At 43.6% G+C, this 25,977-nt stretch overlaps 2 protein-coding genes across 2 annotated transcripts; one reads left to right on the top strand and one right to left on the bottom strand.

Moving 5' to 3' along the window:
- The first annotated feature begins 1,416 nt into the window (after window positions 1-1,416).
- Window positions 1,417-14,697, top strand: CFAP100 (cilia and flagella associated protein 100). Its single transcript, XM_042016681.1, has 15 exons — window positions 1,417-1,505; window positions 3,577-3,663; window positions 4,045-4,151; window positions 5,376-5,565; window positions 6,172-6,239; window positions 6,908-7,071; window positions 7,657-7,737; window positions 8,333-8,514; window positions 8,594-8,747; window positions 9,468-9,516; window positions 10,087-10,238; window positions 10,968-11,103; window positions 11,581-11,783; window positions 13,347-13,440; window positions 14,376-14,697. Exons 2-15 carry the CDS (start codon window positions 3,639-3,641, stop codon window positions 14,442-14,444), a joined length of 1,674 nt encoding a protein of 557 aa, XP_041872615.1. The 5' UTR covers window positions 1,417-1,505; window positions 3,577-3,638; the 3' UTR covers window positions 14,445-14,697.
- Window positions 14,698-15,039: 342 nt separating this feature from the next.
- Window positions 15,040-25,974, bottom strand: ZXDC (ZXD family zinc finger C; the record flags this gene model as incomplete). Its single annotated transcript, XM_042053882.1, has 10 exons — window positions 15,040-17,229; window positions 18,031-18,132; window positions 18,916-19,088; window positions 20,895-20,979; window positions 21,654-22,339; window positions 22,911-23,081; window positions 23,672-23,802; window positions 23,924-24,002; window positions 24,899-25,051; window positions 25,542-25,974. Coding segments are annotated over 10 exons (2,100 nt in total), but the record flags the coding sequence as incomplete, so codon positions are not given.
- Window positions 25,975-25,977: the final 3 nt, after the last annotated feature.

Raw genomic sequence — 25,977 nt, 5'->3', positions numbered from 1 at the left:
TGCACATTTCCAAGAATTCACAAAATATGTCTCTGCTTTTAAATAACCTCTGTTCTGCTTCTGGGAAATAACTGGTTAGCAAGGATAGTTCAGAAGAGAGCAATGGATATACAAATGTTTAATTCATTGATATAGAGATTGTGCCAGGCAGAGCCAGAGCTGTTCCAATGTCTTCAGTTTCTGTTATCTATTTCTGCGATGTTTCCACTGTGACAAATTCACAGTTCTGTAATAAACTAGTGTTTCTGAACAAAGACCATTTCATATTATGCCTTTAGAAAATATGCATCTTTAGTACAATTTACCCCTGATTTTTTTTTTTTTTTTTTTTTTTTTGGTAATATAAATTATTCTGTAGTGTCATTTTTTAGACATACTCCTCAATACATTTGGGAAATTTCCCAAAACATACTAAAGATAGCACTATGGTTTTCTGCATCACTGCTAAAAATCAAAGCATTCATGTGCAGAATAAAGAAAAATTTCTTTCTGTATAAGCATTTTTCTTCTGTTGCCTGAATCCAGTCTCTTGATAATCAGCAATTACAGAAAAGAATTATAACAATCAAATGGGAGTTCGCGCTTATAGAAATCATGCTATTTATTGCATGAGTTATTCAGACAGAGAAAGCTGTTTGGAAATCTATCAGTAAATGAAAGAAACTGCTATTTCTGAAAACTGAAATTGTATTAATAGAGATTCTAAAGGGTTTAAAGAAGAACATGATCCATTTGGAACCAATTTGGTCTTCTCAGAAACAGGAAAGGGTAAATAAGGGGATTTAAGGATCTTTTCCTCTATGAAAACATATTGCTTTTTACCAGCTGATATTTTATCAAACCCTCTTTAGAATTATATGGTGTTTCAGAAGGTTCAATAACATTTTTGACTTGGGCAACTTTCAGTAAATGGCAGTTTGTTCACCCATCCCACATGTACTCTCCAAACTGCAAGTGTTCACACTTTACAAAAAGACAGGCCAAGGCAGAGATTAGGAAATGACAAATTATGGTCATTCCACAAACAGCGGCTCCAGCTCCCATTTCTTCAACCCTCTGCTCACAGACACTGGGTTAAATACCCAATTCCCAGGCCTGAAATAAGGGGGAATGAAATAATGAACACAGAACCCAGCAAGGCAGGGAGACCTCTCACACCAGAGCACTTTTCCTCCTTTTTGAAGGAAATTCAAACCCACCTCTCATCGCAACCTCAGCAAGCTGCCAGCTGGGGACAGCTGCACTGCAGCCGCACATCCCGGCCGTGTCCCAGGCCAGGCTGGACGCGGCTCGGAGGAACCTGGGCTAGTGGAAGGTGTCCCTGGGCCCGGCTGCCCTGCAGGGCCCCTCCCAGCCGAGGCGCCCCGCGTTCCACGCGCGCTCCCGTGCCCGCCTGGCAGCGGGAGCGCGCGTTGCCATGGCAGCGCGGGCGGAGCGGCCGCGCCCGTGCCCGGGGCCCGCTGCGAGCGCGGCGCGGCCGAGGGAGCCCGCAGGAGCCGGCCGGGGTGAGACACCGGGAGCAGGGCGAGGAGGGTGCGCAGAGAGCTCTGCTAGGGACACACGGGGGACAGGTGCCGCGCCTGGGTGACGTCCTGTGCTCGTCCTGTGCTCTGGGAACATGGGGGATGCATTTACTGCGCTATTTTTTAGAACTGTCTGCATATTTACTTTGCCTTTTTTTCTCTCTTTTTTCTCTTGTTTTTCCCCTTACTTTCTTTTTTTTTCTGTTTGTTTTTGTTTTGGTTTGGTTTTTTGTTCGGTTGTTTTTTTTTTTTTTGGCTCAGCAACCTGATGCTAGGGAAAAGCACCAAATAAAGCTTTCAGTGAATTAAAACCATGAATACCTTATCTATTGATTCACATACTGCTCGTATGCAGCTACTGGAACATAATGTCAGAGGCAGGGAAATATATGCCAAATGATTCTAGCAATGAAGCACTTTTTATTTGCATTATTGAGTAATAATTTTAATTAGCAGAGCTAGTGCTTCTGTAGCTTCTGGCATTATTTCCAAAGTGCTGTGCAAACAACCTATTAAAAAACCCCAGCAACCTCAAACAAAAAAAAAAAAAATAAAATGAATATTTATAAGTTAATCATACATACAGTTTCCTATACTTAGCTAAAATTATATTATAAAGCACTTTTTATCTCTGAGGGTTGCACTGACAATTATTTTCCATATGCCAGTGTCTAGTCCTGCTTTTCAGACTCATTGCTTGTAGAAGGAATTTAAATCAACCACAAGGAACAAGAAAATTCTTATGAAAAAGGTTTTAGATTACAGAAATCAAGGTGTGCACCGAGGGCTGAAGCTCCAGGTGCTTGCTGCAACTGCTCTGCAAGGTTCACAAACTGTATTTAGGCATTCAACTGCCTGCCCAACCCTGCCCTGACTGGGCTTTCTCCAAAACTCACAGCAGCAGCAGGGGTGATGTTGTTCCAGGATGCAGATGAGAGACCCCTAGAGAAAAATATTCTCTTACATTAATCAAAGTTCAGAGAGGCTTGAACTCTAAGTAACCAGTCAAGGAGGTTCTTGGTAAAAGGTACTTCAAGAACTGAAAAGGAGAGAGAAAACATCTGGGATATATTCAAACAGACTAAATTTTATCTCACCCTCTGTGTCTCAGCAGGGGAAGTTTGACACCTCTAAAGAATAAGATACTAATTGGGCAGCTGCAGAAAAAACACAAAGCACCAAGGACGGACATGGAAATTAGGCCAGATGAGTTTAGCTCAAAATACATAAAAACTGGAGGCTGTTCAGAGCAAAAACTGATGCTCTAAAATAGCCCTAAAACTAGTGCAAGCAGAAGAGGATATTTTCTACGGCGTCTTATAGCCGTGCAGATCAGGAATGGTGCCAGCAGCAGAATTGCATCAATTGAACTAATACCTCACTGAGCCCAGCTTGCTGCCTTTGGTGATTAAAGGAGAGCTTTAACAATGGTCTATCTGTTCTTTGTAAGTGAGATCATTCCAATTATGCCTTGTCCCTTAGGATCCGTAGGAAGAACTACAAAAAGACTGGAGTCAGAGAAACAAAAAAGTAACCTTCAACAGTTTGCCAACCTAAAATGAAAGGCAACAGAGTTCTGTAAAGTGTGTCTGTGCTGTCCAACTATCATTTAGGCTTATTGCAAGAAATCCACAATGCTGAATCAGTTACTGGGAAGAGCTTTAGTGAGTAAAAATGTAGCTTGTGGACTAGTAACAGGAGGATGAAAAAGCATGGGTGTGGATCAGAACTGGTGACTGGGTGGAAAAAGAGACAAGGGACTTGGGTTGCTTGCTATCTCCAAATTTGTTTTGTTGCTTTCCCATCAGTGTGCATGTCTTTTGCACGTCTTTTGCACAGCTTTCACATAAGCCAGGGATTAACATCTCCTTTTGGAGGTCAGAACATATATGTTTTCCAGTTTAATGGAGCTATTTGTTAATTGCTACAGACACTAAAGGCTCAGTGGTTAAGATACAGAAAGCCCCTCAGCCTATCACTGCTGTAAAACTTACCACATCAATTACTGGCAGATCCCAGCTGACTGATTTGTTTATGATTTTCTTTGGGCCAGGGTCAAAGACAGCATCCTGACATACAGCATCAACATCTAAAAGTCTCTCTTACAAAACTGAAATGGAAACCCACCTTGCGCTGTCAGGTAAGGACACAATGCTCCGGCACCTTCTCCTTGTCAGGTCAGAGGAGAGGCCTGAAGTCAGGTTCTTCTGCCTCAAAACAGATGAAATGGGTAAAACAGCTACAGACTTAGAAAAATCCCTGGCTGAAATGCTGTTGTTGATCATAAGATATGGTCAAGTGACATAAACCATTCAGAGGTCTCCATTTTATCACTGGCTTCTCAGAAGCCCTATCCAGCTCCCTGCCCTTGATCCAGCATTGTTAGACATCTGCAGCTGGGAGCACTGCCCACCCTCCAGGTGTGACACAGCACATCCCACTCCCTTTCCACTGGGTCCAGATATTCAGCTTCACATCTTCTATGTCCTCATCCTGGTTTTTTTGTTGTTTTTTTTCCCAGAAAGCACAGAAGAGGAAGAAGGAAACCCAATGAAAAATCCATTTAAAGTCCCACCAGACACTGAACTTTTCTCAATGAGGGACAAGGAAATTAAAAAGGCACAGGCGGTATGTACACATGCTTTAGGCTAAACTATATAACAAGCAGTTACTAAGGCAGGCACCCACCCAATAGAATACCAAAATTTAGTGCATGAGAGATCAAAAGACCTCTTCATGAGAAAGCTGGGGATGTTCAGCCTGGAGAAGAGAACACTCCAGGGAGACCTGATTGTGACCTTTCAGTACTTAAAAGGTGCTTATAAAAAAAGAGCAACTTTTTACACAAGCAGATTATGATAGAATAAGGGGGAGTGGCTTTAAACTAAAAGAAGAGAGATTTAGATTAGATGTTAGGAAGAAATTCTTTACTGTGAGGGTGGTGAGACACTGGCACAGGTTGGTCAAAGATGTTATGGATGCCCCATCCCTGGAACTGTTTCAAGGCCAGGTTGGACAAGGCTTTGAGCAACCCAGGATAGTAGGGTGTCCCTGTTCATGGCAGGGGGTTGGAACTAAATGATCCCTAAGGTCCCACACCAAATTCTGTGATTTCGTGATCTCTGAGAGGTCTGATTGTTGCACGGGGTTGCACAGCCTGGCATAGCATGGAAGGAAGCAAGAGGTCTAAAGCAAGCCCTCCTCACCTCACACTGGTGACTCATACAGTCTGGTTTTTGCTTGGGTTGAAGGTCACTGTAAAATTGTGGGGAAGAGCTTAGGAAGCAGTACACTAAGGCTGTCTGATGAGTGATGTCTTCAGCATAAACCATGCCCAAACTTGGGCAGACAGCACTGAACTACATTTCAGTCCATGTGAAAGCAAGGAGCAGGAACACCTTTTACCCTCCAGAAGGTTCTGGAGTGGGTTTGAATAGATCCTCTCAATCTGAACTTAATGGTTTAAATGTCTTTGTGAAAGCTGGACCGAGCTGGTTGAGTGTGGGCTGTCCTCCTTTAACTGGGGGACTCAAAGGATGAATCTCAGAAAATTTCCATTCGCTCACAGGAATAACCCAGGAAGGAAAAATGAGGACACTGAGTGGGTACAAACTGGCACAGCTGGTGGATGGATGCAGAATACAAATCAACAAACTAATGAGAACAAGTGCTAAGAAATTTAGTGTTTCAGTTGCCTCGAGAGAGAATATTATTTGGATTAGTCAGATAAACCAGGCAAACATGCATCAGCAGGGTATCAGCACTCCGCAAATTTCTAGGCTGTCAATAACTTACTCATGTCTTTAAAATAAAGCACAGGATCAAACTGTCCACATATCTGATTTCTCACAGGAACGTGAAAAGAGGAAGACTATGAAAGTCCATGAGAAAACTACTTACTCCACTAAAATTAAGGCAAAAAGTGGGTTGAGGAGAGCTTTGAAAAGGGAAGAAGAAGAGGAGAGCAGAAAAGAGGCAACATGTGAAGAGAGACTGAAAGTTCTTCAGGAGCTGCTTTCACGGAAGTTAGCCATGAAAAAAGGTGGAGAACAGTTGCTGTCTGTGCAGTGGTGCTGCTCAGCTGGGTAACAGCCTAAAGCAAAGGCCAAAGAGGGCATGGGAGGAGCAGCTGGCTCTGGCTGGTTTTGGTGAGGTCATGCAGACAGTTCTGTGCTGTACCTTGCCAACCTCTGCGTGCCTGAGCCGTCTCCAGCTCAGGCGCTTACGTACAGAGCAAGGGCCACCCCTCACAGTAGCCTGGGTTCCACCAGCCTTGCAGCAGCTGAGCTGGCAGCCAGCTGAGAGTTTGCAGGATCTTGCATCATGGAAACCTTTCTACTAAGCCAACCTAAAGTTGGATTTTAATGGATACAGGCTTAGATTCTCTGGCTCTGACATGAGGAGTAGATTTGCCATTAATGTCTAGAGGACAAGGACCAGATTCTCCACTCCGTTCTACCTGGTTTTACTCCATGAAAACCCGTACAAAACTGATCCTAAACAAGGTTATAACTAGAATACAATAATCAATATTGCTGACTCCAATGCCAGCTAGATCCATGCTCATGGCAGCCTACATATTCACTGTGTTTTGCCTTGGCCATATTTCCCCCTCCATAGTCTAAGCAACTTTATTTTCTAATTTCAGACTATGCATTAGACAGGGAGACTTTCCATGGCTACCTACAGGACAGAAAACAAATCTTTTTTCTTGAGGTACTTGGCTTTCAGCATGTTACTTTCTGTTCATTTAATTACTCTTCCCTGTGTTGCTTTGTTTTGATGTTTATTCTCCTAAGATCTACTGCCTAGAGATCTTTCCAAAGTGGCACACATCAGACCTCATGAACTGACTGTCCAAGTCCTGTGTTTCAGTCACTCAGAGTCTGTCGCCCAGCAATTCCCAGCCAAGAAATACAGGAATGTAGGTCATTCCCATCATTCAGTAGCCACCATGAAACGATTCCATTTGTGAGATGCACAGATATACTGACCTTTGGCTACTGCTGTCCTATACATAAATTGTAGCTGGGAGCTATTCTGAACTCAAGGGAATGGAGTAACTGTGCTGGAATATCCCCATTAGTCACCTCTATTATTGTGCTATAACACAACTGAATCAACCTTTGTCAGCCAGGAGTTAATGCAGTGCTGGGACTTCTGAATTCTGTCTTTAGATTCCCTGCTAATTTGCTATGTTCCTTCTGAAATAATTCCTGGCCTCTATGTACCTGGCTTGCACTAAGTCACACACCTGGGTTTGAAATCCTTACCCTCTCTGCCCACAGCTGCCAGGTATTTGGTAACCAGGTACCAAGCTAAACCAATGTAGCTTTAAAACCAACCAGCTGATGTAACTGTGTTGCCTTTGGGGTTCATTTCAGTATACCATTGCAGTAAAGCGAGGGGAGATTGAAAGGATGGAGAACATAGCAAAGAACGAGGAAAAGAAACTGGAAAAGGCTGAGAGAAGGATGGAAAAGGATGCTGCCATGTTTGATGAGTTCCTGAAGGAGAACCATAATAGCTCTGTTGAAGCACTGAGAATGTAAGGAATGTTGATGGAACCACCTGTGTGCTATTTCATTCTGGGCACAGGAGATTTGCTGCTTGATCTCCCTGCCGGGTTTTGGCTGAACACCCTGAGTTTCCCAGAGTTACAGTTCTCGTGGCACTTTCTTCCCACATATTCAATAAAAGGAAGGAGAACAACAGCCAGGGAATACTCTCATTGCAAAAAGCCCTTGATCTGGTGGCAGCAAGGAACCTGCTAGTGGCCCCACCACTTCCATTCTTCTCACAACACCCTTACTGGAGGGAGATGCCTCTACCCAACCCCTCACAGTCCCTTTGGTGAAGCAAATTGAGCACTTTGGCCCATTAAAGGTATCACAAGGGCAGAGCTGCAACTGATGCTCAGCAGCAGCCACATTAGGGAGGCCTGAACACTGGAATGCCATGCTTTGCCAAGAGAAAGAGGGTCTTCAGGCAGGAGCCAAGCATCTCCTGGGATACATCTACAACGCAGATTTCCAGGGCTCATATCACATCTTTTTCATTGTTTCATAGGCACCTCAATTCACTACTCACTCCTACTTTGTTTAATGGCTTATGTTTATGCATCCTTTCCTAGGGCCAAAAGAGAAACCTCAGCAAAGACAAAGAAAGTAACAGAGATCCAGGGAATCACTGCCCAAATAAAGAAAATCCAAAGGTAAGATTGCTCATTACTCCTGCCTAACCTTTAACAGCTCCCACAGTGCTATAGCTTCCCAGTCTTTACAGGGGATAGATTTCTAAAAGTGTTCCATTTTAAGAGTCAAAATGTTTAGGCTTTTGTTTTCCAGATGCTGGCTTTGTTTCTAAAACAACTCATCTAGTTTCCTAATGACATTTTAAAGTATAAATATTCCAAACCCAAAATTAAATGCCTAACATCAGATTAAAATCCAAACAAAACTAAGTAATGCATTTTAATGGGGACCTAGGGAAAGACAAAAGAAATAACTATAATTACCATTATGAGTTGAGCTAGAAAAATTTCTCATCTCTTTTCAAATAAAAATTCAAAAATTAGCAAGCTCAGTACCATAGCAAAGGTCTGGCCAGAGATATGACCAGGCAGTTTCCACATGAGAAACCACAGAAAGCACAGAGGGCAGGTTCCCATTTGCCTTTGCATGTCCATGAAAACATGCGCCCTCTCTCCTCTTCTCTGGATGAAACTCAGTATCAAGAGTGAGAAACAACCTGTTCAAACAGGAGCTTCCCTCCCCGCTAACAAACTTTGTCCACTTCTCTCAACCCAGTGATATCTCCAGATTGGAGGACACTCTGCAGGAGTACAAGATGTACAGGGACATCCTCTACCAGCTATCTCCAAAAGAGTGGCAGGAGGAACACAGAAAAAGGCACGAAAAAGCAAAGGATATGAAAACAGAATCCAGAGTTAATGAAAGAAGTGCTGCACCTGCCCCCACCACCGAGCAGGGTGAGTGCCAGGAAAGTGCTGCTGCTCCTCCCTGCGAGAGAGCCCCAGGCTCTAAGTGGACACCTCCTCTTGTCTCCAGACCAGGGTCTGGCAGCCGGGACAAGCACTGCCCCTAGCATCAGTTTTACGGATATGCCAAGTTCCCTGCTGTTCTCAGAAAGTTTGGATTTCAGGTCACATGATGTCATGCCACAGCTCAAACACTTCCTGAAGCCTCTTTTATCAAGAGAACTGTAAGTACCAGACAATGCCAACAACAGACTTAAGTACTGTAAAGAGCACTCAGCTGACTGGGAGTCAGCACAGGGGAATCCCACTGCTCACCTTTGCTGGGCATACCAAGATCTGGGGTTTACTGGATTCAAGTACCAGCAGAAAGCTGTCACGAGTGCAAGTCAGTACCTATATGCCTGCTCCAAGTGAGCTCTGTCCTCAAAGGCTCTGCTGAGAGCCTGCCCCAAGTGGGGCTGGCACTAAGATGATGCAAACAGAGGCTTTTAATCCTTCATGGCACAGGGTGATAGGTACAAGTGAATGTGATGAGCAGACTGAGCTGCCAACAGCAGCCAGGCACCCCTTCCCCCTCTTCCAGCTCTTGTGTAAAGAAGCATTAAACAAAGCCTCCCAGTGAGTTTAAAGGCATTTGGATCAACACCCTCAGTTCAGGTTCATGTGTCATGTTCCAGCTGCACTGGCCAGCATAACCCAGAGCAGCACAAAAGGCAGCTTGCTCATGGACAAAAGTAGCTCCTGTGCTGCCTGTTTGTGTGACCCCTAGACCCTACTGACCCCTAAATATCCTACAGCTGCACGGAGGCAAAGGTGGGAACGTGCAAAGGACTGCTCAGGAGTAAACAGCGACAGTGAACAATAACAGTGTTCATATGTCACTAACGAGGTCTGCTCTGAGCTGTCATTTCTCTAAGGGCCTAACACACAAAATGCTTTTTCAGAGGTTCATTGGAGGATGCAGAAAGTGAAATCAGCTCGGATGAAGACAAGGTCAGAAGTCTTACATTGAAATATTTGCATTTTGTTTGTCCTGCATCATTTACCAATGTTACTAATTTCCCTCACCTTTTAACCATTAGTCACAGTATTGAGGAGTTACTGTACTTACAAATTATAAATGTATGTTTAAACATTCATAAATGTTCATGATTTGGCAACACGTATTATAAATACCTTAGTTTAACTTTCCTCCTTCATTTTCCAAAAACCTACCATCATCTCTAAGCTTGCCATCCTCCCATGAGATATGACATCATATAATGAAAGATTTTTAAATTAGTGCAGTTACTGGCTTACAGGTGAAATTGAAGCTTTCCCACTCACAGATGTTTGTAACACTTTTTACCCCCCAAAGTACAATTTGTTTCGGTGGTGAGTTACTGAGGCAAAGCTACACACATGGCAGGAAGGTGGGGCATGTTTGTACATGGACAAACACGGACTTCTCCAGATGGAAGAGCGTTTGAACAGCCAGGGCTGGTGTAGCCCAGCCTCTGTGTAGTTCAGTGGAATGGAAGCTAGAGAAGGGAAAAAACTCATCACACGTGTTTTCCACTCCAGGAGCCTGAGCTCTATTTTACCGATCCCGAACAATTGCTGACTACTTTCATGGAGATGCAGGATGAGAACATATCCTACATCCAGAACTCCCAGGATATTGAGGAGAGCTGGAACAAGGTCCGACACACTTTCATCACCACACATGAAAGCATGTAAGTGTAACCCTGCAAGTGATGGGAAGGTGTTGCTGTGCTCCACCTTTCAGACATAAGTGACCCCTCTGCCCCCACAGACACCTCCCCATCGCAGAGCACGGTAATGCTGCTCACACAGCAGGGTCTTCCTTGTGAGCTCCACCTATGCTTACTAAAGGAGGTAAGAATTGAGCTGGGGACTAATTCCTTAGTCCTAAAGCCACAGGCTAGGGAACTGATGCATTAAGCATCCTGGCGTGGATATAAGTATAGTGTAATTCTCATGAAGACCAAAGGAAGAAACAAGGCAATTCCTGAAGCGACCCAGAGCAGCACCTATGCTGACTCAATGCAAAACCTTCCTAGAGGAAGACTGCAGGGAACCCAAGTGTCATTGTTATCTACAATTTCGGTGGCAGCTAGACATATATATTCCCATTTAAAATGCAGTTTATCTCCTTGTGGAAGTTTTAAGGGTAATTTGGACCCCCCACTGACTTACTAAAAAGCCTTGAATGTTTAGCTATGCTACTTTTCCCTCCCCCACACCAGCACAGTAACTGCTTTTCCAGAAAAAACCCGAAGTTCCCTGTGCTCTCGGGCTGTGGGTGCAAGCTCCCAGGAAAGGCTGAAGTGTTATCTCCATCTGCCGGCAGCAGGAGGGAACAACCCAGGCTGCGGAGAGCAGAGCCTGTGTTCCAGAGGTGCGCTTTCCAAATACCTCCTCTCTCTCTCTCTCTCCTCTAGGGAGAAGGAGTTGGCAGCGCTGAAACAGCAGGTAAACACCCTCCGAGCCACTGTCGCCAAGGAAGAAGAGAAAGTAGCCGATCTGAAGCTCAAAGTCCAGCTCTTCTCCTCTGGAGAACACGAAGCTGATGACCAGGTACACGCTGGGATCCAGGCAAGGGGGGTTCACGTGTGTACAAGCGGTTCCTCTCCACCAGCCACATCCATCCCGGGAGCAGAGCAGACAGGGGTTGCACTGGGGAGGGACCAGCACTGTTTCCCAGCAATGGAGCTACAGCAAGGGAGGTTTGGGGCACTGCTGAGGCAGCAAACTGGGGCAAACGTGTCTGCTCCATGCAGCTGCTGTGAGGTGATGATGTCGCAGAGACAACTGGGCAGCTCCCACCTGTCCCAGGTCACAGCCAAACTGGGAAGATGAAACCAACAGGAGAATGGCTCAATATAGCCATCTGTCCCTGTCATTGCCGTTAGCCAAGCAGGAAACAAGCAACTGAGTCTTGTTGAGGGGATTAAAGTGTTTCCTGTATGGATTTCCTTCGGTTTTGGAGGGATACGATGGTTGTATTTGGCAGAATCCAGATGTGCCACTCACCATATCTCCTGTCACATCTAGGAGAAAATTCTGACAAGCCTGAACAAGAAGGTGCTGGAAGTCTATTTGCACTGCACTGGAGACAATGAGACAAACCTGCCAACAGTAGAGATGTTAAAGGTAATAGAAAAAAAGCTCAATGACTTGCTGGACAGCGTGGAGAGAATCTCAGCAGCAAAGATAGAAAAGGCTGTGAAAGCCATAAGAAAGGAACAGAGGGCAAGGTAAGGCAAGACCCTCTTCTGGAAAATGTCTCTATTTTTAAGTGTTGACAGCTGAAAGAGTCAAATCAACCCAAAAAACTTTAGCAGCAATCTGAAATCCCATGTGAGCAATCCATCCCATTTTACTTCTGTAAGGGTTCTACATTCATAGAACTTGCATCTCCTTGTCAGTGAGCAGCAGCCCACAGCTACGTTAGAAAAGACCTGCAAGCTACATTAGAAAAATCTAGAAGAATAAAAAAGAAAACACTAAACCCACAAACAATAACAGATTCTATGATGAGAATCGTCGCTTTAAGAAAAGAATTTACAGTTACAAAATTAAGCTGAATAAATAGAAAATTAAACCTCAAGTTAACACAGTCTGCCTTCCCCTGATATTTTGTCAGGCTTTAATATGTACATAAGGGCATTTGTCAACAACTCCAGCTTTGAAATGTTTCTTCTACAAAACTTAGTTTAACTTGTGTTACTAGATCAAATAGTAGCAATTAACACAATCAGTGTAAGTCCCAAGATGAGACACATTCCTTTAGGCCCAGTTACACAAGATTTCCCCTCACAAATAACAGAGATAACTGAACTGATGACTGTATCCGGCCATCCTCAAGTGAATCAGACAGATTAGAGTGAGGATTTAAAGCCTGAACTGTGACATTTCCCTTCTGCTTCTTTTCTTTCTCTGCATCTTTATTCAGCTGTGTAGTAGAAAAGGTATGGTGCTTCTTCCTGATATTCTGTGAATGGATTTGCACTCTTAAATTGCAAAATAAGTAAGACACACATTTATTCTATGCTGGGGGTGGAGGAGAATAATTCAGGAAAGATACCACACACTCTACCCCCCAAATAAAAATCAAAACCAATTAAAAAAAAAAAAAAAAACAAAACCAAACAAAAACAAACAAACGAAAAACCCACCAAAAAAAACCCCAAAAACTAAAACACAACAAACCCTTCAAAGAGCATTAAACATTTTCCTTAAGATCACACAGTTAAGACTGCAGTTTCTCTGCACCAGTGTTCCATACCTTGAGCCCATTTCTGTTCCAGCATTTCATTTCCATAGGGAACAGGAGCACCAGTGTTGGCCTGCACTGTGCCCCTCTGGGCCCAGTGTAGCCCCGTGGGTGTAACACCCTCCTGCTCACCCCCGTGTGTTACAGACCTGGTGCACTGGTGAGAACTGGGGATACAATAAGCATCACCCCTCCCCACAGCTGGTGAGCATCCTGGTCAACTGCAGGCCATGTCACCTGCTGAAAGGGGTGCAGAGCATGTCTTTAACAGAGATCAACTGTCCAACATCTGCTGCAAAGCCTGACATGCTTTTTCCACCCATCACTCCAGAAAGAGTAGGACCAGCTGCAGGCAGTGCCTCCCTCTTACCCCTTCACAGCAACCAACTCCAGCAGCAGCTGTACCCAAACCCCCGTGTTCCAATGGTTAGATGTAAGGTGTGATATAAGATGTAATGTTAGATGTTGATGCTGTGTGTCAAAAGCACATCTGGTGTAGCTGCATGGCGCATTTAACCCATCCTTTATTCCCTCTCTTCAAAAGGCTCAGAGAGGAAAAGCAGAGACAACTGAAGCAGCAGCAGGATGAAGGATTGAAAAGGGACATGGAAAGATCACAGCTACCTGAAGGAAAAAAGGTAAGTGCAGTGGTCTGTGGAAACACCTCACTTCAACAGCTCACTTTGGAGAAGCTGGGGGTACACTGAGTATCAAGTGTTTAAGGGAAAAGTGTTATTAAGGGGCCTCTGCAGCTGTGTGGGGATGGCACCTGTAGCCAGGTGTAGCCCAATTTTCAAGAGTGATGTAACTTAAGCCACTGCTGGGAAAGTCAGTCACACTGCACATTATTCCAGCTCAGTGTCCTTCCATCATCCTTCTCTTGACCACATGGCCCCCTTCACTACTTACCAATTCTCAGTAAGCTCATTTCAACTCATTAACTTGGCTGTATTAAACAAAGCACAAAAATTGGCAAATGAGGAAGCGGGCAGCAGCAGGACATTCCTGATAATGGCAGCAAGGCCCTAGATCAGCTCAGCCATACCATCAAACCACACCTTTTCTGACAAGTTCCACATCCTGCCACACTGTGCTCTGGCCCCTTGGGAGGCTCGGTGCCGAGCTTCTGCCATGGCTCCTGCTACACCTTCCCCAGCTGAACACGGCCGTGAGGACACACCAGTTCTGGCACACACCAAAGCAGGGACAGCACAGGTGAGAGCAGAGGCCTTGAGTCCCTGCCCTTTTAGCCAAGAGAAAATAAAATAGAGGGTTCTGTAGCCTCCCTCTGATATTTCTCTGGATCTCCAACTCCCCCTCCTCTTCCTGACACAGCACTAATGAGTAGGTACAACAGTGAGCTGTAGAAGCTGAAGCAGGAGCACGCAAACAGCCTTCAGGTGCTTCACATTCGCTTTCCAATACAGAAGCACACTCAGCAGACACCCTGCAGTCTGCCTAGAGATCAGGGCAAGGGCCACAGCCCCCCCCAGCCTGGCAGCACAGGGCAGCTTTAGCTGCCTGGTCAGACACCCTACCAAGCACTGATGCAGCACCTTGTCCTCCTCTGCAGAACTTCAAGACAATGGCCTTGCATTCCAATGTACCTGCCAGGAAGAAGAAAGAACAGCCAAGGAAATAGATAAGGAGAAGGAAGAACAATTATGTTATTTCTCTTGATGGCACAGCCTTAACCACAGCTCATAGGGTTGATGCTGTTCTGGAAGTCTTTTGTAGATCTACATTTTGTCAGTCTTTGCTCAGTTGAACTTTACTGTCCCATGAAATTTCCTTCTCCTACCCTAAGATTCCAGAGAAAGTTTGCAACCCTTTTTCCCCTCCTTCGATATTTTGCCTAAGAAAATAAATTAAAATTCTCTCATTTTGCTTCCCAAGCTCCTGCTAAGCACCAATGCTTTTCTCATTCAGTTTTTGATGCCAGTAGCACTATCCCTACAAACCTGAGCACCGAGATCTATCACATTCCTAGGTAACAATCCTTGTTAAGGCACAACTAAGCCAGGCACCTCACAGACATTTATGACAATCACAGGTCTTTTAAAGGACTGTAAAAACTGAGGGCTATGCTCTAATCCAAAGTCATTATAGACTTCACCCCAGTACAGTGGAGAAGACGAAACCGAAGGAAAAACACAAGCTCTCTGCAGAAATCAAGCTGCCAGCAATTAGCTTTGTGTCAGATGCATCCATGCAAAGAACAACACCCAGTGACAAACTGACCATAAAAAAAAGCTTTATTAACCCTTTTGCACCAGCAGTTCTTCAGGTATCCATTGCCAGCAATGGAGCCTAAGCCAAGTGATCCAATTTTCCGCCCTCAAGAGGTTAGCACTTTACATTCACTTACAAAGCTGAGTGAGGTACATTTTCAGAAGTAGAAAGATTTGGTTGCAAGTCCCATAAAAAGATGGAGTGTTCCTTGGCCATTTTAATAGATTACAAACTGGTATGGTCCTTGAGAAGAGAATAATGCAGGTATTGGGAGCTCGAGGTGTCTCAGCTTCCAGGGAGAGCATGGTGACCACTACAGCAAGACCCTTCAGCAGAATTCCTCCCCGATCTTTCCACCTCTCAGGAGTGGACTCCAAGCTGCAGTCACAGCCATCAGGTAGCTCTCATCTACCAACTGGAAATCCAGCCTGAGAGGGATCAGACTTTCCCTGGACATAAGCTGTAAACTCAGAGTGAGAGGAAAAGAGAGACCTCAATGCTCAGTTAGGCTAGATAGAAAAATAAAGCTGGTTCGACCAGAGATATAATACTGCCTACAAATCAGGAGCTGAAGTTCATTGTAACCTGTATGCTTTTTTCCTCCCCAAGTCTCCACTCAAAAAAAGCATTTATATGGACACATACATAGTTCAAAAGGCACAGGAAGTAAAAGCATTTCTGAACGACCTCATGTGAATTTAACATCAGTATAACTGTAAAATAAATAAATATGTGCAAGATTAGAAAGATCACAACGTTCTCCTCCGTGACATATCTTACATATCTTGTAAAAAAAAAACACACATACGTGCATACACACACCTCACTGAGAATAAAAAAAAAGTACAAACAGCCTTTTATCAAACTCCTATACATACTTTTACAGGCATTCAGGACATCACCATAAGAAACATTTAAATTACTACCTTAAAACATAACCAAAGGTGGTTTTTTTCCCTATACAACCCTATACTTATTTAGGTGTCTGCAATCCAGGTAAGTTAGAGTACATACAACCTCTCCCCCCACCCCCAAGAGAAACTGCAGTTTTTCAGGGACTAATCTTCCTGGGCAACAACTTTCCCCCTCACAAAATACTCTGACAACTGCATATTTTGTAAACCAGACGGAAGCTCCACGTGCATGTGACGCTCTGGGATAGCAACAAAGAACATGTGTTAACAGTGTTCAATTAACAAAACAAAAACACCAAACAACCCCAAATAAAAGGGTAGTGGCCAGCTCACAGGTAACTTGGCAGCGGTTTATAGATGAGATAAAAATCAAGGTGCTTAAATTTACATGATGGTCAACATTCCTCCCAAAAAAGGGAACACAAAGATAAAACAAACCTCTCTCAGATGCTGTTGGACTCTTAGCTAATCACTTACAGTGAGTACAGTTCTATTGCAGTTTTCTTTTTCAAGTTTTGCTGGAAGAATTCAGCAAAGTATTTGGGATGCAGAAGCAAGGAAAGGGAGAAACTCAACATGAGCTACAAACTGATTCACAGCTAAGTTAACATTTAGAATCTAGCTTTCTAAAACAAAGATTTTAGAGCATCTCATTTTCATGGCATCGAACATTAATTTTGTTATATGTGACATTTTATTCCAGTTTTCTGCCAAAACACAGGGGCCAAAATAATCCTTTTTTTTGTGTGTGGAAAACGCAATTTTTAGCTCTTAATTCCTTGATGCCCCTGGCTCCAAGGGGAAACCAATGGAAGGAAAATCTTAACTGTCATAGGCAGGATTATAAATTTGCACTTGTTAGCTGTAGAATACTTGCTTTCCTGTGAAAACAGTAAATATTACCTCAGTTTGAAGTGTAACAAAGTACTTCTCCCTGAAACAACACTGTACAACAGTCTGCCTCAGCCTCCCCAGCCACCAGGCAGACAGGTTATCTTACACAGGCACATCAAGTGGGATTTACATTTTTTTAAGAAAATCTTTCAGCTGCAACTGCCTTTAGCAAATCACAAAGAGTGCAACCATACTTCGGTTCTCCTACTTTTTGTATTTTCCTTGGAAAAAGACCCACACAATTATCTCACTCTGTCATGATTGCCCAATTTGTTTTCAAGTAACTGTTCTTAATAATCGTCATTCCAGATCCTGTAAATTTATTGTGCTTCCAGTGAACTGAGAGTTATCAGAACCTGCGTCATCTTCAGTGGAATTGTGTGGTTCCTGTTAAAGCAAACAGACAGCATGAAGTGCTTTCACCTCTAGATGCTTTCAATGCTTATCAGCAAGATTATCTTGACATTTATCCAACACCACAGAAATGCTTGGAATGGCTCACAGGAAACCCACAGATTTCCCACTTCAGGATCCACCCAAACAGTGTTGCCACAGTTTTTTTACAGAACACTTCAGATGAATATTACTAATGGAAAAATATCTAAAATCAGTTTTTCCTCTGCTAACTCTCTACTATGGCAAACAATCCCACTCCTCCTGTATTTCTAGGTTCTGAGGAAGGTGTCCCTCCTCAATAAAAAAGCTTTATTTTCTATCCAGGAGAAGCACACATGGCAGGAATAGGTGCATTGCAGAGTTTATCAAAGACAAGGTCCCCAAGCAGGTTTTTTAACATAACTGACACTCCCATAAGAGCACCACTCTGAAATCTAGGCTCAAGATATTACTTCCTGCTTCCCACCCTTCCTGTAGCCTGCAACATTCCAATTCTGATCCTCTTTCTTGACCCACCTAGTATGTACAGGATGGGATCAGGAGAACAAGGATGGGGCATTTCAGAAAAAACGAGTAACATTTAGTTATTCGTTACTCAGTAACAGAGGAAAAAACCAACCACGTCTGATGTATCAAAGGTTGGTAACAGACACAAGGTAAGTCATGCAGTGCAGCTCTCTGCTTACTACTCCTTGTGAGTGAAATTCAGCTCCCAAAGGGAAACAAGGTATTTTCATCAGGCAGAACAAGAGAGTGCTCACAGTAAACTGTCTTTACTTTGACACGCTGTACCTGAAGTATGTAAACAGGTAAATCCACTGTAAGCTGAGAATGTGATGAGGAAGACTGAGAGCTCAGCTGAAAGGGCAGATCTCCCTCTCCTGGGGAATCATCCTGTGAATGCAGAAACATGATGAAATTACACAACCCCCAAGTATCTCAGCACAATATGGCAAATTTCACTCAGCCTCACAATCTTAAAATATCTGATAAAGCCACTGCACTGTACTAGTAAGGCCTAGATCCACAAAGCTGTGGAAAACTAACTACAACTTAAATCTGAACCTAGCTCAGTGTTACAACCTACTATCTTGTCCTCATCAACTTGGAACACTGGCAAGATCTGAACAGGAAGGAATGGTTCATCTTTCAACAAATCTAACACTCAGAAACATGCAACAAGTTTCATCATGTTTTCATGAAGCTGATATTAACATGAAAATTACAAACGTGTAACATCCATCAAAAAACCAGATCCATGGAGAACTCTGCCATTAGGTCTCTCCATATCAGAGTTGTTAGGAATAAATGAGAAGGAACTTACCCTCTCTCTGAATACTACACAGATACACCAGGCAAAAAATGTATTACCTGCCACGGTCCACTAATCAGTCCCCACCCAATTATTAGGTTGTCTGGGTTTTTTTAAATCTTAAGCTTTATTTCAAGAGATTAGAGAAATAACAGTTTAGGCAGAAACTTCTTTCTGCAGGAATGTTTTCATGTCCATCTCATTTACTTTGTAAATAAAAGGTGGAATAATATAAGAATACTGCGGAGCTCAAGACCCCATGCAGGGGCAGTAGTACCTGAGTTCAGAAGTATTCAAATTCTTCCATAAATACGAGTATGGAAAACAGAGAAGCTGAGCATTTTTTTTTTCTCCTCAGCTCTTACCTGAAGAAGCTGAATTTGCACATACTGGGCTCCAGTGGCAGAGTCCCTTATTGTCAGTCCTCCATTTGGCAGAACTATGTTACCACTCAGTCGACTGCCAGGAATAGATGACGAAAAGTTGGTAGGGCTTACTTTACCACCCTTGTTTTTCCTATGACCAGAGCCAGATGCCCCTAAAAGAAAGCAATTTTAGTATTTAAATGTCCAGAAAGAATTTGCCAGTTTTCAGCTAGTGTTTTTCAACTTTCTGCAGCTGTTTATATTGCAGCTGTTTATACTACACAGCAAATGCCCACAACAGTGCACCATAATTAAGCACCATCTGACAGCTGCTAAAAGGCCAGGGAGCACTCAGCTGGAGAATTCCAGCTGCTGACTGAGCACCTTTTTACTTGAACACCATTAAAAAAATCACAATCTGCTAAGCTTAGGGCTCTCCCCTGTGGCAGCACAGAAATATCAGCATATTTGTGGTGTTATGGAAAGGAATTAGGAAGCAGGACCGCATTTTCTATTTTTAATTTTGCAACTAATTTCCTGAGAAGTCACGCACATCATTTCTCTAAGCCGTAAAAAAGCATAGTGAAGATCATTATTTACAGAAAGATTTCAAGGACTACTAGGCAGAACAGGCTACACAACTACAACTATCACAACCTTAAGCTATTTTCAGTTTAAAGCAGGATGAACCAGCTGCTGTATCACAAGCTGAAAACCAAAACCCTAATCAAAACAAAAGTAAGAATACGATCCTGTCAGCTGTTCAGGTTTTTGTTTGGATTTTTTAAAAAATCTATAATAAATGAAGGGCTTGGATAACCTCTTTTTAAACACCGAACTTCCCTCTACAGTATTCACTCAATCTAGTTAAACCAATCAGAAATTCAAGACTCTCTAGACCCCTTTGAGAGTGTAGCATTGAGACAACAGCTGGTGAAAAGTGGACTACTGGGAGTCTTGAGCAGGAACAGAAGCAGGAATTTTCTGAGGTCGTCTTAGGAGACATGGAAAGTGCAATCATCTTTTTTAAACTAATGTCCAAACGACATGTTTGATGATACATGCCCATGTTTGATAATACAAGGCCCCTTAGGACTAGTTCCATAAAGCACTTATCCTTCCATATGATGATTCGCTGAACCAGACAGAATTTATGCAGGTATGCATTTTACAAATACACAAACACAACGGTTCTCAAATCAGAACTAGTCTCTTAACCCACCTCAAAAATTATTGCCTTGATTTTCAGAGGAGGAAGGTCTAAGAGACAGCAAGGCAGCACTAAACTCACTTTATACAAATTATATTGATATATCATAAACATATGATATTCCACCCCAGCCCCAAAGGTAGACACAACCTGAGCTCATGCAAGCCCAGTGAGGCATGGACCACGTTTGATCTGACAAAGGAATGGTTATTATTCACATCAAATGGCTTTGAGTCAAACTAAGAGGACACATCTGGAATCATGACCTAAACCTCACCCTGCACAAGAACTCTCTACAAGGCTAAAGTATAAGAAAGAGGTTTGAGTATATCTAGATAATCAAAAAATAAATTTCTTAACACTGTTACTAAGTGAAACACAGAAGCAAAATCCAGCTGATATTTTCATTGTCTATACCGAGTAAAAGAGCCCCCTAAGTAAGACCAACAGCATAAACAACAGAAAGCAAAGTGACATTAATTTTTTTTCTTTAAATAAGAAATCAAGAAGCAGATGAAGAGATGGACAGCTAGTGTCTTGTCATGAATCATGGGGCACAGCTTTCTTTGTAAACTTCCTGTGAATCTGATACTCCACAGAATGTGATTATCCTGAGTAACAGATGGTACACCACATGCATAATTATTTTAACTAGCAATAAACAGAACGGGACATTTAAGAATGTTACTCAGAAACCTGCTCCCACTGCACTGCCAAAAATAGTAAATATTTTTATTTAGTAAATTTAACAAAATTAATGGCTTCTCACCTGTGCTGCTGCCATTCCCTTTTTGTTTCTTTTTCTTGGCCAGCTGAATGGCTCTGTAGTCTGTTCTTGCAGACCCACTGCTCTCCTAGTTAAAAAAAAAAAAAAGCCCAGAGATGCAAGGTTTTTGGAATTAAGAACAAAACAAGACAATGAACACAGACTAATGAATTCTCAGATGCAGTTATCTTCTATGCTGCCAACACTGAATTCTAGTTTTCCCCGATCTTCTGATTAGAGTTTCAATAAACTCCCTGTATCTATTCAATATCTGGAGTTCAACACAAAAAGAAGTTAGCTCCACCTTTGTAAGTGTTCACATTTTAAGAGTGTAAACATTTACTTTGTAATGTAAACAAAAAGTTAAGGCTGCAGTAACACAATGAAGCAGAAAGGAAAGAGTACTTAAAACAGGAATGAGGACTGAAGTGAAAACGCTGCAGTTACTGTTACAGCTCAAATCTTTCCCTGGAATGAAATGAACAAGATGTAACATGTATTCCTGCGAAGTCCATTTCAGGCGGATGGCTTCTTCCTGAACCACCAGAATTCCAGTATTTCTTAGGAGAACTTGTCACCACACTGAATCTACTTGTGGAAACACACTACTCAACATATCGTTCTACATCTTTCATCAAAAGAGAGCCAAAATACACGATCTGCAAAATCTGAAAGGTCTCCCTATCAGGTGTGAGCAGCCAGGGATATCCCCAAAGTCAGGCTGTCGCATCTAGGGGTAAAGTGAATACAGTTACTCCATACCAAAAACGAGCTGCCAGTCACTGCGCCAAGATCCATTTCCTTCTGTGCACTGTAACTCCCTGGAGGGTTGGAGAACACAAACTGTGTCACTACTTTGCTGCCCTCCTGCTGACCAACCACATCTGAGCAGGGAAGCAAATTCCGTTCAGCTTTAATTGGTGTCAGTAACTCAGGCACATTGGTGCTGCCGAGGCTGCTGGAAGGAGTCAAAGTGGCTGTGTCTACTGCTAAATTATTGCTGGATGTCAACCCATGCACATCCTGACTGGAATTCCTCACTGACAGAGATGCCAGCGAACCCAAGGCTTCGGCATTGGCAGTCTGTACATCATCCAAATTTAAAGTGCTTTGCTGTAGAACTGTTGCACTGGTTCCCAGCAGGAGAGAACTGTCCAGGCTCTGGGGCAGGTCACTGCTCGCCACCAGGATCAAGGGATCAACTGCCTGGCTCAGGGAATTGTTACTGACAGGCAGGTTCCCTCCCAGCGTCGAGCCCACCGAAGCAACATCGATTGTGACAATTCCAGAGTTCACCAGCGCCATGTCCGTTGTAATTCCAGAATTGTTACTGGACACATTGGAGAACAGGGATACGAGGTCAATGTTGCTGAGATCACTCTGCCCCGGACTACTGAGCTCACTGCTGGGGGTGAGGGAGCTGGTTGCTTCCAGCTGAGTTAGGAGATCTGAAAGAGAAGGGTTTGGTTATAAGACAGAGCTTTCACAGACAACAGGGAGAAAAGAAAGCTTAAAATTCTATAAAATTCTATATTCTCAGCCTACTAAAACACGTCCCAACTTCTCTGAAAGCAGACTTAAGGAAAAGCAGCCTACTGAAATAAGTTCATTCCTTTACTGAGAAGTGCCAGTTACAAAAGCACTTGCCACAAAATAACACTAAGGCAGTACAGGCTAAGTACAGGTTGTAGAGGAGTGAAAGAAGTGAAAAGAGAAATCCTTTTAGTCCTTCCTCATACTCTACAGATGGCACAGAAAAAGACAAGCTCTACTTCATTGAAAACTGCTGCAATTTCTCACTATTTCAGAGGTCAAGCTCAAGTATCAGTTTCCAATACTCAGAGATCCCAATGAAAATTTTAGAGGAGGATGAAACCAACTTCAGTCTCAGAGAAGATTCTGTCATTCATATAAATGGGACTCAGATTTCAACATCAGTAATTACACATTATTAATTTTCCTTAATAAACATTTAATTTTTTCACTTCAGCCTCTGATAGCCAGAGACAAACACTTTACCTGGGCTGAAGTTATGCTGCTTGACCATGTGTGTCTTCATACTGTGTTTGGAAGTGAACAATTTATTACAGCTGGAAACAGGGCACCGAGTCTTAAATGAGTCCACATCCTGAAGATGTTTTTTGGAGTGAATATACAGACTACTTCGTGCTGAAAATTTTGCACAACAGCCTGCAAGAAGATACATAAGGCTTTGAAGCTTCAAATTTAATGAAGTTTCAATTTAATGTCTTAACAAATCAGAGTATTCTCTACTTGCTATTTTGCAGCACCTGTGCATACACTCAGAGGAACCACAGGAAAGTAAACCTGTCAAAGGGTAGGGACAGCTCAACAACCCATTTATGACAACATGAAACTCTTAAGTCATTCAGTGTGAAAAGCATAACCTTTTCACACTATGGCATCTGAAATTCTTCATGACAACTGCTGGAAACACCAGCAAAAGGAGAAACAATCATCAAGTAGAGCTGTTTTACTTTAAAAAGCGGAATATTCCACATCAGACCCAAAAATCTTTGCTCCTGGAGTCCCACTGAAGTGGTGAGGGTGGTCAAGGTACATTATGCAACAGTTTGCTGTCATTCCTAACTCTGGGAATGATCACTTGTTCAGTTACAATGTCTTCCATTTAGTTTTACCTCTTCAAACCCTGGCAGAAGATTCACTCTAAATTGTTCCAGTTCTGTACCAAGCACACATAACCTTTAGAAAAAATACACACCAGTTACCAGGAAACACATACAAGAGTGGAGCAATACCTTCTACTGGACACTCAAACGGTTTTGTACCAAGGTGAGTTATACTGTGGCCTTTCAAGTGTTCTGCTCTTGTGAAGGACTTCCCACAGCCTTCTACTGGGCACATGAATCTCCTGTCATCTTCGTGTTTCCTACCAGGGAAGGAAATTGTCATTGGCATGATTAAATCCACTACTGCTTAGCTACTGGAAGAGAAACAAAGACAAACAGCCAGTGGCTTAGGACAGTATAATCAGAAAAAGCTTCCTTTACCTTTTATGCCTCAGAAGCTTGGACATACTGGTAAAAGACCAGCCACAGCCTTCAAAGTCGCAGATAAAAGGTCTTTCACCTTGAATAAAAAATGCTACATTAATAATCTCATATAAAACCACATACTGCTACTAGAAAATATTAAAACCTGCTTAAGTTGAATTAATTTAATTTAAGACAAGACAACTCAACAGCCTCTCCTGCAATGCACTGCAGAGTACTATCACATCCCTTCCTCCTCGCACAATCTGGACTTTCTTTAACTCCAGGCTATTGCATCAGAGAGCACAGGTATTCATCAGTCCACCTCATACCTTGAAGGTGCTTCAATAACCAGTAATAGCATTACTCAAAAGAGAAACAGAGCTGAACTGTTTTTCCCTGTTTTCATGATCTGTCACTGTGTCTTGATTACGAGACTGTGAAGTATGTGAAATTGGTTTCCATCACACCTATGAACTTTAAGTGACACTTTAAAAAACCTCAAAACTGTAAAACCATGAAAAGAGAGGACAGCAGAGGACACACCAGTGGCATGACTGTATTTCAGCTTTGCAGTGGTCCTTATGAATCAGAAGTGCTTGCCTGAGCTGAAATTTATCTTCTTGCTGTTCCAAACCTTGGCACATACATTCCACATGTTCTGAGTTTTTCAGCTGTTTGTTTGTATCAAGATTAGAATTTACGCAATGTTTTGAACATCTATGAACTTGGGAATAGATCTGGGATAGTTTTTTTCTGGACAGAGTGCAGAATGACAAAAGCCAAAGCTTTGCATGTCCTTAACTACTTTGCACGTGACAACTTGATTCGATGGACTTCTGTCCCCAGAAAGCCAAGAATCAAATGCTTTCACTGACTCCAAATAACTCATGCCATCCTTCCTGACTTTCAGTTTTTCCAGCACACTGAAGCCCACTTTCTACATACTATGTTCCATGTACTTCCCCAGGTACAAGTCATCCCTGTGGATACCTGTGTGACTCCTCATGTGGATTTTCAGTCGGCAGGCCTTATCATACTGCTTGTTACAGCCAGGGAATGAGCAGGTGAACTGCTCTTGCTCTCTGAAGTGGGCTCGATTGTGGGAGAATAATGCACTCACTGTGATAAACGTTCTCTCACAGCCTGGGGAGAAAAGGGAAACAGCACATCCGCTTAACAAAACTGAATCAGGAAAACTGCACTCTTTTCTCCCTCCCAGCTTTTAGCGAGGTACTTTCATGATAATTTTTCAGGATATTACATCAGGGAAAATGGAAAAAAACCCAAAAAAACAGTGAAATCCTAAACATTATTTCCAGGAATTAAAATTGTTTTGCCAAGGTAGGCAATCAAATATAGCCTGGGTTAAGGCACACCCACTGAAAGCTGGCGCCGTGTCTTGCGGTGTTTCACTGCATCAGCACCAAGTCGCAGGAGGAAAGGCACAGCATCCTCCAGCTCCCAAACTTTTCCTCTTGATAACTGGCTTGGAGGAGAACCTTCCTTGACACTCTGGGGTACCACGGAGGGGAAGGAGAGGCGGCGGGGAGAAGAAGCGAGCCGAGTGCCGCACGGCCTCAGGGCAGGGATCCCATTTTCTGGAAGGGGAGGGAAGGGAGCCGAGGCGGCTTACCGGGGAAGTCGCAGCGGTAGGGCCGCTCGGGCTCCAGGTGGCTGCGGCGGCGGTGGGCGGCGAGGCGGGCGGCGCTGGGGAAGCGCTGCCCGCACGCCTCGCACTTGTGCGCCGCCTCCTGCTCGTGGGCGCGGCTGTGCGCCCGCAGGTTGTACACGGTGGTGAAGCGCTTGGCGCAGCCCGGCGCCGCGCAGGCGAACGGCCGCAGCTTGTCGTGCGAGTGCAGGTGCCGCCGCAGCTTGTAGGCCGTGGCGAAGGACCAGGCGCAGCCCGGCACGGGGCAGCCGAAGGGCCGCGCAGCCGCGCCCCGCCCGTCCTCGCCGCCGTCGTGCGCCGAGAGCCGGTGCAGCCGCAGCTGCTGCTTGCGGGGAAAGGCCTCTCCGCAGCGCGGCTCCGGGCAGCGGAAGGCCGGCGGCGAGCGCGGGCGCGGCCCGCC

This window comes from Corvus kubaryi, unplaced genomic scaffold, assembly GCF_017639235.1.
Source record: "Corvus kubaryi isolate FWS band 111438036 unplaced genomic scaffold, C.kubaryi_AGA036_p1.0 136, whole genome shotgun sequence".
NCBI classification, from domain to species: Eukaryota; Metazoa; Chordata; class Aves; order Passeriformes; family Corvidae; genus Corvus; species Corvus kubaryi.
Note: the sequence above shows the minus strand (reverse complement) of the source record. Positions and strands in the feature narration are given on the sequence as shown.

Excerpts from the sequence above, each read along its gene's own strand:
- CFAP100 (XM_042016681.1), top strand. The coding sequence starts at position 3,639 with ATGGAAACCCACCTTGCGCTGTCAG. Across the intron at positions 7,072-7,656 it reads TCTGTTGAAGCACTGAGAAT|GGCCAAAAGAGAAACCTCAG; the intron begins GTAAGGAATGTT and ends ATCCTTTCCTAG. Across the intron at positions 11,104-11,580 it reads AACACGAAGCTGATGACCAG|GAGAAAATTCTGACAAGCCT; the intron begins GTACACGCTGGG and ends TGTCACATCTAG.